General features: G+C 44.6%; 1 protein-coding gene across 1 annotated transcript in view; it reads right to left on the reverse strand.

Moving 5' to 3' along the window:
- Positions 1–217: 217 nt before the first annotated feature.
- The window catches only part of Vps45 (vacuolar protein sorting 45 homolog), a 60,898-nt gene continuing 48,738 nt past the window's right edge, over positions 218–12,377 (reverse strand). The window contains exon 15 of the mRNA XM_052730196.1: positions 218–517. Coding sequence (XP_052586156.1) covers positions 430–517 — 88 coding nt within the window. The 3' untranslated portion in view covers positions 218–429. The remainder of the gene's footprint in view (positions 518–12,377) is intronic.

Below are 12,377 nucleotides of genomic sequence, written 5' to 3' on the forward strand. Positions count from 1 at the left end.
GCTAGAACACTTGGACAGAGAAAGGACTTGCCTTTCTGATCTGAGGGAAAGGCTTTGCCAACTTCCCAGAGGTCTAATTCCATGGTCCTTAACATGGCTGGATCATGCCACTCAGAACTTCACTTGCTCATGACTTTCTGAATCCCTCTTAGGTCTGACAACCCATTTCTCAAGAATGACCTCAGGAAAGCCCATCAGACACGACAGTGACTTGCCGTCAAATACACAAAGAACATATTTATTTGATACAGAATCACAGGTGGGCTGGGACGGACTCATCATCTCGGCAGTCCTGGCGTCTGTGCCAGCAGTTCGGGAATTGGGGTGACCTGGCGTGAGTTACAACACACACAAGCCCTTCTGAGCCCCCTGGTCAGCAGGGGGGCCATGCTCTTCTCGACGACGACGACGACGTTCTCCATTGCCGTCTCATCTTCTGCTTGCCGACCTCGAGGTGGCCTGTGAGCTCTCCCTGCTGCGGCTGTGGAGCCCAGAAGCCAGGACCTCCTCTAGGAAACTGACAAGGGGATTCCAGGTTATTCGGCAGAAAAGCAAAAGCCTCACCAAACTAGAACATCGTTCTCATGGCACTGAACTGGGTAAGAAAACCTGGACAGAGCTCGAGAAGTCCTGGCCTGCTACTGTGTGCTGAGCAGAGCTATGCTGGATAAAACACTCAGGCCGGAGGATTGACAAGGCCATTATGCACATTACTGGGTTTTCTTTTGTTTTTGGTTTCTCTGTGTAGCCCTGGCTGTCCTGGAACTCACTCTGTAGCCCAGGCTGGCCACAAACTCACAGAGATCCTCCTGCCTCTGCCTCCCAGTGCTGGGATTAAAGGTGTGCACCACCGCCTTGCCTGGCTCACAATTTTCCTGGTTTTTTTGGACAGGATTTTGTGCCATAGCTAACCTGGAGCTATGTCCCCCAGGCTGGCTTCCTCTCAGCCTTCTAAGTGGTGAGATTATAAGCTGTCATACCTCACTTGTGCTACCCTGTTCATGTGCAAGTCAGAGGACAACTTGTAGGGGTCAACTCAGGTCATCAAGCTTGGCAGCAAGTGCCCCTACCCACTGAAACTTTAAAAAGAAATTACAGGACCCCAGATCTTTTAAAGGCAAGGTTTTATGTATTACCTTAGGACAGTGGTTTCTCAACCTTCCCAATGCTCTGACTCTTTCATACAGTTCCTCGTGTTGTGATGACCCCAATCATAGAGTTGTTTTGTTGCTACTTTATAACTATAATTTTGCTACTGTTATGAATTGTAATGTAAATATCTGATATGCCGGACACCTGATATGTGACCCCTGTGGGGGTTGCGACCCACAGGTTGAGAACTGCCTCCTTACGTTACGTTACGTTAGCACCTATTATCTGTATTTTCCTAAAATACAGAGTTTATCTTATTGGATACTCTTTCCTCTTTAAAATCTTCCTAAAAAAAAACCCTTTGTGGGTGTCACAACACGCCTGTAGAGGTCCGAGGACAACCTTAGGTGTTGGTCCTCGCCTGTCATGTTAGACAGGGCTGCTTAAGCTGGAGGAAGTTTAACTCGGCCACTTCTGCAGGGCTTAGTAAAGCCACTCCAAAACGTAAGCTGAATAAACAAGTTAACGAAAGTCTTTGCCCACTGGTGAGGGATGCTTCTCTCTAACACTAGGGTTATTTTGATGGCATTTGTAAGCATGCTCAAGACTCGAGTGCTGTGGGATGTTCTGTATGGCAAATGTGTTGCTCTGACTGGTTAGTAAATAAAACACTGATTGGCCAGTGGCCAGGCAGGAAGTAGGCGGGACAAGGAGAGAAGAGAATTCTGGGAAGTGGAAGGCTGAGGCAGAGAGACACTGCCAGCCGCCGCCATGACAAGCAGCATGTGAAGACGCCAGTAAGCCACGAGGCAAGGTATAGATTTATAGAAATGGATTAATTTAAGCTGTAAGGACACTTAGCAAGAAGCCTGCCACGGCCATACAGTTTGTAAGCAATATAAGTCTCTATTTACTTGGTTGGGTCTGAGCGGCTGTGGGACTGGCGGGTGTCAGAGATTTGTCCTGACTGTGGGCCAGGCAGGAAAACTCTAGCTACACTCGAGACACAGCTCTACAGCAGAGATGAATGGGAGGAACCTCATTACTGTTTTACAGTTCAGCCTGGGAGATTCTGGGGCCTGGAAGATTTAAATTCTAGACTCCATTACAGACAAAGAACGAAGGGGAAGGAGTAGAAACCAGGCTTATTTATCTTCCACTGAAACATAGGTGCCTCCGTCTGGCCTCACCTATCAGCCACTGTGTGGGAGCCCACAAAGGTTTCCTAGTGAGATCTGAGCTTGCGTTACACAGCAGGGCTGCATTAGGGGATGGCTGGAACATGTGCGTGCGTGGTCACGAGGTCTTTGCTCCACCCCTAGCATTCCTTTAAAAGCCCTTTAGTAGAGACAGAAGGGGCTGGTGGGTTTTGACCCAGGCCCTCCTGAGGCTATCCTGTGTCTCTGTCTCTCTCCTCCATATTTCTACCTACATATTTCTCACTTCTCCCTGCTCAAGAGTACCCTGGGAAAAAAGTGGGAGTCGGCCTCCCTCACCACTGGACTGGAAATACCAGAGGACACTGAGCCAGGGTCAGGAGAGGAGGCAGTATTGCCATTTGGAAAGGCGACAGTCTCCTGCAAATGGTGTCTAGTAAGAAGGAAACTGTTCTGGGTGCCCTATAGGAACCGGTCAGGTGATCTTTGCTCATTTTCAACTCTAGTATGAAGGGAAAAGAACTTGCTAAAATTATACACCACGCTTCTCCCATGTAGATCAGTAGCTCTGACTGCAAAGAGAAAACACGGTATTTGCCAAACCTAATTTTGTTTCCCAGGGCTATTGTGACTTTTCAAATATCTATTTAGGGACTTTGGTGAGTCATTCCTCAGAATGCTTAAAAATTATGGGCAACGAACATATTGGTAGCTGTATCCTAAATTTAGACTATGTTTAAAAACAATGAGACAAAAAGAATGCCTTTTCTTGTCTAGATTTAAAAAAAAATCAATCTCACCTAAAAACAAACTAAAAAATCTTGTGTGGAGCTAGAATCCAATCCAGTTCAGTTAAATTCAATTTAATAAACTGAGCATGACTGTGACCTGCAATGAACTACCTGTGCGCAGGACCACAGTGATGAGCCCTGGCTTAAGGGCTGTCGGAGCCAGATACACAAGCGCATCTGGGCGGGCGGGGTGTGGCATAGACGGCCAGCTCTGCTGGCCTCAGTCTGTGCTATCATCTCCCAGCTCTGCACATGGAAGGGGCAGCGAGGAGGCTGACTCTGGGAAAGCAAACCTGGAAACACACACAGAAAAGCAGGCACTGGGCTAGAGATGGCTCAGCGGTTAAGAGCACTTCCAGAAGTCCTGGGGTCCCAGCACCCACACAGTGACTCACAAACATCTGTAACTCCAATTCCAGGGATTCCAATGCCTCTGCACACAAGCAGGCAAACGCTCACAGAGCAAAAAACAGCCGGGCGGTGGTGGCGTACGCCTTTAATCCCAGCACTTGGGAGGCAGAGGCAGGAGGATCTCTGTGAGTTGGAGGCCAGCCTGGTCTACAGAGCGAGATCCGGGAAAGGTGCAAAGCTACACAGAGAAACCCTGTCTCGGAAAACCAAAAACCAAAAACCAACCAACCAACCAATCAATCCTTTTAAAATGCTTGGTATTGTCTTTACTTTCTAGTCTCTAGTAACAGCAGAAACCAACACTCAGAGCATTAATGTTCTGTTAATTACTAGGCAATTCCTATGAATAACTGTTCCTAAACAATACTTCAACAATACTACACACATATGTACAAATCTAAGTCAGCATCTTTATCCTTCTCACTCTGTCCGGAGGCAGACATTACATGGGAGGAGGAGGGAGAGAGGGAGAGACTGATCCATGGGGACTAACATTATATAATGTATATGTGCACTGAAATGGCTGGTGAGATGGCTTTGTGGGTAAAGGTACTTGATGCCAAGCCTGGTGTCCTGAGTCTGATCTTGGGATGCACGTGGTGGAAAGGGAGCACTAATGCCCACAAGCTGTCTTCCAATGTCATCCACATGTGTGCCATGATATGCATACCCCTTCCATATACACACTAAGTAATGTAATTAAAAAACCCGAGTATGTGGTTTTTATGTCTTTATGGACCATGTAAGAAGAAACAGCATTAATTCAAGTGTGGTGTACACACAGAACCCCACTTGGGATTTTCTGTTTTCCTGAAAACCTTTGTACTTTCCTGCCCCAACTTCACTTTATTTTATTAATTCAATTCTTCCTTACGTATCTCCCAAGCATATGAAAATGGATACTCCAAAAGACATGTCGCATTTTTTGTGTCCTTGCATGTCCCTAGGGTTAATCATATTCTAATTTGAGCAATATAGGTTTGCTGAATTCCCTGGCTGGAGCCTGAGATCGTGGACGAAAGGCACATCCTGTTCACTGTTTTCTCTCCTTGGATGCTGGCTTCCAGCGCCCGAAGCATCATCTTCTCTGCTCTCAAACAGTGCAATCACACCAAGCCGACACTCTTGCATCACATTTCTTCTGCTCCTTGAAAGAAGCGACTGCAAGAGCAAAATAAGCAAAACAACAAACGCTCTCAGGTTTCAGCGGGCGGGAGATCCAGAGGAGACTGGTTTGTCCCCGGAAGGGGACAGCACTGAAAGATGCACGGACAAGGCCACAGCAATGATGGAGATCACTCTTACAGGCAATGCCTACTGACAAAAGTGCAATGCTACTTCTGTTGTGATTAAAACCAAGCAAAACTAAACGTTGTTTAGAAATCCATTCCCTACCGATAAAGATGCGCATTCCCGCATCAAAGTCAGGGAAGACAAGAGCTGTAACCGGAGAGGAGCGCGAGAGTGCTGGCCAATGTTCTAGTCCTGGAGCAAGGCCAACGCTTCACGCGTCACTGCAGTGTGCTTTCTAACACATATGCTATGTCTCTTTTATAAATATCAAATGAGAAGCACACAATTGGAGAGGTTTTTACTGTACAGTTTCTCAGCATCTTTAACATGTTAGTGTGAACTGTGACTTTCCAGGAGAGCGTGCAGTCCTTCACAGCTTTGTTGTCTGTACACTCTTTAAAATGGATCTGTCAGTATCCCCCCAAACACACTTCCTTCCTTCCTTCCTTCCTTCCTTCCTTCCTTCCTTCCTTCCTTCCTTCCTTCCTTCCTTCCTTCCTTCCTCACTTTCTTTTTTTCGAGACAGGGTTTCTCTGTGTAGCTTTGGTACCTTTCCTGAAACTCACTCTGAAGCCCAGGCTGGCCTCGAACTCACAGAGATCCGCCTGCCTCTGCCTCCCAAGTGCTGGGACTGAAGGCATGTGCCACCACCGCCTGGCTTCTAATTACTATCTTTACCGATACCCAACTTAGGAAAGAAAGAACAAAGCTCTTGGCTCTATTTCTTCTCTCACTAGAAGGACCGGGACTCTGGATGGGTCCAGCACTGTGGGTGGGATTCACTGGGCGCCACATGCAGAGGGAGGAAGGAGAAAGGCCCTCAGCACCTGCAAGGGAAATGGACTCCAGGGGGAAGAACTGCTATGTATGGATCAGTCATGCAGGTCCAAGAGGGAGTCAGCGAGGAGACCCACAGATACACTTTCTTACCACTGCAAACACCCAAGACCACAGCAGTTTGTCAGAGCAACCGTAACTATAGGAACAGAATTAAAATTCTAGCACTCAAGAGGTAGAGGCAGGAAGATCAGGAGTTCAAGGCCAGCCTGTGCTACATAAGACATGTCCTAAAAAACACAATTAAAAAGAACAACAGCAAAACCCGTTTCTGGCTGGCAAGTTAGAATTTTAAGATGTTCATACCCTCTACGCAGCCATTTCTTCACATTGCTGCTAGCACAAAGGTGGAGCTGGAACACCAGCTCTGTACTTCCCAGATGATCCAAGTAAATCATTTCACATTCCCCTGGTTTTCATCTGGAAGTTGGGATCACAATGACCTTATTGGATTAGGAGGGTTAGATGAGATATATCCATAGTGAAGGAAGTATTCTAGCACCTGGTTCATGCTCAGCTGATACCCCACATGGACAGTGCACAAGGATGCACATGAGATATTGATACCAGTTTCTAAGAGTGAGAACTTCGAAGACTGTCAGTCAGGGGCTGAGGACCTGCTGAGGCAGTCAGGTACTTTCTTAGCATGTACTGAGCCTTGGGTTCCATCCCCAGCACTGCATACAACAGGTATGGTAGTGCACACATGTACTCTGAGCACCCAGGAGGTGGGAAAAGGCCATCCTTAGCTATATAACAATTTGAATGCCAGTTGGGCTACATGAGATCCTGTCTCAAAGAAATGGTCAAATATGTCTCATGATAGCTCCTAAATTGGTACATAATAAATATTTGTTAATGTAGAAAAAAACTGATGATTGGTTAATCAAACGATATGATTCCATTAATAAAAATGACACAGATAAGTATTTTTATTGAAAATACATTGTCTTTTATTTAAAAATAGCTTGTGTGGCACCATATACCTTTAATGTCAGCATTCAAGAGACAGAGGCAGGGGGATTGAGAGTTCAAGACCAGTCTGGGCTGCACAGACAGAGCCAGAATCTGAAAACCAAAGGCCAGGGGAAAAGGTGTGTATACGTTCACTGGTAAATACTATGCCCCAGGACAGCGGCAGCAACCCTTGGGGCGGCATTTCATATTTCAGTGCCTTATTCTGCTTAGTGTTTATTATTAATATTTTAAAGATTTATTTATGTGTGTGCAGTGCCTGCAGAGGCCAGAAGAAGGTCCTCTGGAACTGGAGTTACGGATGGTTGTGAGCTGTCAGGTGGGTGCTGGGAACTGAACCTGGATCCTCGGCAAGAACAAGTGTCTTACGCAGTCTCTCCGGCCCCTGGCTCTAGTTTTTTTTTTTTTTTTTTTTTTGTCTTTTGAGACAGGGTTTCTCTGTGTAGCTTCGGAGCCTGTCCTGGGACTTGCTCTGTAGCCCAGGCTGGCCTTGAACTCACAGAGATCCTCCTGCCTCTGCCTCCCGAGTGCTGGGATTAAAGGGGTGCACCACCACTGCCCAGCCCCTGTATTATTATTTTTTTATGTAAGACCTGTATATTGTTTTTATGGTGAAAAGTTGTCTTTAGTTAGTGTATACATATACATAAATTAGAATCAGGAGACACACTTGGGTTTGAGTCCCAGTTAAATTCAACTTTACCTCCCAAGTGTCTACTTTTCGGTTAGATGTAAGCCCGCACGGGCACAGAGCTTCCTCTCCAGCACCTTGAACAGAACTTCACACATAGTCAGAACTAAGGAAAAGCTGGTCAGTGGTTCTGATGCTTTCAAAGGGATCCGGAAAGGACCCAAAGTGAGGAAGAACCCTGGTGTCTGGATTCCTTTCTCTTTGAAATGCAAATTCTGTCACAGTATCCTAATTTTTCTGTGAATAATTCAGGGATTGAACCAACTTGTGGTTACAAGAGAAGGACCAGGTTTCTAGTGTTACTCGTTAAGGTAGGATCTGTAACACACTTGCTGACAGTCTGCACCAGCCCCCTCTGGGCTTCAAGGCTACACTGCTTCTAAACCTTCGTCAGCTGCCATTAATTCATCCAATTAATTGTTTCTATTTCGATTTTATTTGGTAGGACAAACACCTTAAAATGAAATGATTCTGGTTCCTCGCTTTTATATTATTTTCTCACTGGGCAGAAGGTTTCATGTTTTGCTTACCTTACAAGTGACATTTAAAAGCAAAGGATCTGAAAAAGTACAGCAGGTAAACCTTCCCAAATCTTACTTCAGTGGAGTGTTCCGGTACCCAGGGAGAGACAAACTGGGCTCAGCTCCAGCTCCGTCACTGGCTGGATTTATGACTTCTTTATTATCTGTTTCCTCACCAAAAAATGAGGTGTCATTGGGATGTTATGAAAATAAAACAAACGGGTCCAAGCATGGTGGTGCACACCTTTGATCCCAGCACTTGGGAGGCAGAGGCAGGCGGATCTTCAAGTTCAAGTTCAAGTCCAAGTCCAGCCTGGTCTACAGAGTGAGTTCCAGGTCAGCCAGGGCTGTGTAGAGAGACCCTGTCTCAAAAAACAAACAAAGGAACAAAACCAAAACTGCAAGTGTTTAGTGTTACAAATGTGAGATGTACAGGTAACTGAAAGTGTTCCTGTAGTCATTAAAAACTAAGATGAAGGAAATTAAATTATAATGAATAGTTATTCAACTCATACCCAAAGATTACCATTACAGCATATAATCAACTTAAAATTATTAATGAGATATTTTGGTGGGTTTTTTTTTTTGCATTTTTCTTTGAAATTCAAAACATCTTTTATACTTGCAATGCACCCCAAATCTGACTAGCCACAGTCAAGAGCTCAAGTTACACGTGGCTGGAGACCACGATATCAGACAGCACAGGTGTAATGTATTAAAGTAATGTGCAGCACATAGTAGGTGCACATTGTAATTTAGTCCTTTGTGTTACAGCATCTTTTTTTAAAAAAGGGTTTTTATTATTTTTCAAGTTATGTATGTGCCTGTGAGAGCAGGTGCCCATTGAGGCCAGAAGAGGACATTGGATTCCCTGAGCTGTAGTTACAGGTCATCATCTGATGTGGGTGCTGGGCACTGAACTTGGGTCCTCTCTAATTGTATTGTAGTATCATTTGTAATCACTGGGCCACCTCTCCAGCCCTCTACTGTCCTCCTTAGGAACTGCTATGGAGTGTGCACCCCAGAACCAGTTGGGATTGGGTGGTTATGGGGTCTGACATTCACCCACACTGCACTACACAGCAGGAAAACAATCTGATGTCTAGATCTAGGAAAATACGTCAGTCTGGTGCTCCAGAACTCTGCTTTTCATATTTAATTCTGTCGCATGCACTGCTGGAGACTGAGGCCCAGCCTTGCAATGCCAGGCAGGTCCTCTGCGCTAGGCCGTATCTCCAGCCCTACCTTTTCATTTTAAAATTGAGATAGAATCACAGATAATAAAACTCCGATTTTAAGGGTATCATTTGATGAGTCTGACTAATGAGTGCAGTTAGATAACAACCTCATCAATCGAGACAGGACTTTCTTACGACCTGAGCAGAGGCTTCTTACAAAGTGGACAGAACTTAATGGGAGCCATCACGCTAATCCCATAGTTTTTAGTACATAATGTTAATTAAGGTGCTTTCCAGAAATGTTAAGCAAATTTACATTTCTTAAAGCCATCATTGAAATTGGCATACATTTAAAAATAATCAAGCTTAGGGGTGTGAATTTATATACATGATATTTATTGTAGCATTATATATTTTAAAATGTAAACAATCTAAATGCCTGACTACAATGATTAAAGCCATATCTTTACATTTTTATTAAATTAAAATTATTGTAAAGAATGTCGTAAACAACTGAAAATGTTTTCAATATAACAAAAATAACAAAAACAAATATGACCCGGATGTTGTGGTTCACACCTATACTCCTAGCACTCTGGGAAGCTGAGGTAAAGAGAAGGCTGTGAGTCCAAGGCCAGCCTGGACTATGCAGCCATGTTCTGTTGCCAAAATCTCCCTCTTGCCCAAAGTAAACCTGGTATGGAATGGTCTACACGATACTATCCTAACTATGTCAAACACACAAACGCAACCCCAAAACTTGTGAGATGGCTCAGTGGATGAACGGATAACCAGAGTTCAACTGAGGGAACCCACATGGTGGAAAGAGAAAACCGACTCCTGTGAGTGGGCCTCCACACACCATGGCGCATGTGACTCTGGCCATTAAGTGTTTTTCGTTTATCTTTGGGTAAAGAAAGAATTCAAAGGAAGAAAGAGCCACAGAGGCTCTGAGTTACCTCACTTTGAATGGTTTTTTACTTTTCTCTACTTTTCTACTGTCTCCAGTAAGTACGGATGAATTATTTGGTAAAGGGGAATGACTACTTATCTGTTGCTTATACCACATGCCTTTGCTAGATAGAAGAAGGTAACTGGAAAATGAGGTCTTTAATTGCTTTGCAGATTTACAGCCACTGAGGGCTTAAATGAATCCCATTCAAATTTAACTGAAACAGAGAACCCACTATGTGTCACAACTAGTCCTGACTTGAAAGGGATCCTGGCAGGAAAGGATGGCTGGTTTGATGTCAGCTAGCAGGATACATCCTTGTCAAAAGTCTTAAGAAGGAATGAACGGACAGTTCTGGAGACTGAAGTTCAGGCGCTGCTTCTCAGGCCAACTGGCTCATACATCCATTTCCATCCTGAATCGCATGAAAACAGCGATTCTATGCCATGAGAACAATTACGTCCATCCGGGTCAGGTTCTCGGCCCCATGGCTCACACAGCTAACCTAGTTGCTTCCAGTGAGGACCAGAACTCTTTAGTACCGACTGCTTGTGAAGTGGTCAGGCTGAGGTGCTGCTTAAAGTCAGTTCAGACCAAGATTCTCATTCATCTGCAAGGAAGGATCGTGCTCTCCAGAAATACAAAAAGATGAAGACTCAATTTGCTGTGGGATGTCTTTCTGTATGCTGTGACTATGTGTTGCTCTGATTGGTTGATAAATAAAACTGCATTGGCCTATGGCAAGGCAGCTCAGAGGCAGGCAGGAAATCCAAGCAGAGATACGGAGAGAAGAAAGGAGAGGAGAGAGAGAGATGCCAGCTGCCGCCTAAGGAGCAGAAGATGCCAGCAGAGTGGTAATGCCACAGCCACGTGGAAACTTATAGATTAATAGAAATGGGTTAAGTCATAAGATTTAGCTAGCAAGAAGCCTGCCATAGGCCATACAATTGGTAATTAATATTAAGCCTCTGAATGATTATTTTATAAGTGGCTGAGGGCACGCGGGTGCAGGACCGTGGGGCTGGGTGGGATGAGGGGCCAGGTGGGACCTGAGAAAACTTTCCGGCTACACAATTTATTACAGGTGAATAAATACTAACTACAGTTTACTGTACCTAGGATTCTGCATTTTCATAATTAACAAATGTTCATTTGGGGGATAACCCTTTTAGTTCACATTAACTTCTAAAAAGTCTTCTAAAAGATTTATTTACTTTTTATTTATGTGTATGTGTGCTCCTGAGTGAGATTATGTGTACCAATTCACACAAGTGCCTGTGGAGGCCAGAAGAGGGACTTATAGGCAGTTGTTAGAGGCCTAGAATGGGTGTTGGGAACTGACCCTGGGTCTTCTGCAAGACCATAGCATTGTTAACTACTGAGTAATGTTTCCAGCCCCTCACACTAGCTTTGGTAGCTCAAATGACATTCACACCGTAAGTTATGACTTTTCTTAAACCTACAATGCACAAAGACTCGTATAAATATGTTCTGAGTAGCATTATTCACAGGAGCCAAAAGAGGAAAACTATTCAGATATCATATAATGTACATGCATACAGTGAAATATTCAGTCACAAAGGAGAATGAAGTATGCTATTACAACATGGGTGAGCCTCAGAAGATTTTGCTAGTGAGAGAAGCTACTCAAAAGAAAACATAATTCCACTCATAACCTATCTAAAGAAGAGACACCTGTGTGGACAGAAAACAGATTAGGGCTAGAGTGGGAGATTCTTTAGAGGATGATAAAAATGTTCTAAACTAGACTATGATGATGCTTGCACATATTTGTAAATATGCTGAAAATCAATGCACTGTACACTGGTCAATTGTGTGATATGATTACTGTGGCCCAGTAGAGCCATTAAAAAATGACAACCCAGGCTGGAGAGAGAATCGGTGGGTAGAAAGAAGCACTTGCTGCTCTCCCAGAGGACCTGACTTCAGTTCCCGGCACCCACATTGTGAGGCTTGTGACTGCCTGTAATCCATTCCCAGAGGACGGATTGCCCTCTTCTGGCTGCCATGGGCACCCCTCCACAAGTGACATACACTCAGACACATACACATGAAAACAAAAACATCCCAACTAATCTACCATGTTCTCTAACTCATAGTGAAAATCGGTCATTGTAAGGTCTACACGGTCCTTTATGATCAGGCCCCTAGTGGTATCTAACTGCATATCCTCACACTTCTCACCAGCATTTGTGGCTTCCCCAACGCACTGCATGATTCTGCCCCAGGATACAGTGCTAACTGGGCCCAGGCTGCTTTCTTTCTGTATTGGCTTGGCTTCCTTCTCATGTCTGTGTACAAATGACCTGTTAGCCAGGTTTTCCTGGCACCATACTGAACAGCGTGACCCACTCTGTCTGCAAGCAATATCAACTTCCCTTTTACCTTGTATTACACGTGCCTTCACAGTACAGACCACTTTCTGATTTACTATGAAATGTATTAACTCATTGAGCTT

The sequence above is a fragment of the Peromyscus californicus genome, unplaced genomic scaffold, assembly GCF_007827085.1.
Source record: "Peromyscus californicus insignis strain IS unplaced genomic scaffold, ASM782708v3 Scaffold_9__1_contigs__length_137607984, whole genome shotgun sequence".
Taxonomy (NCBI): domain Eukaryota; kingdom Metazoa; phylum Chordata; class Mammalia; order Rodentia; family Cricetidae; genus Peromyscus; species Peromyscus californicus.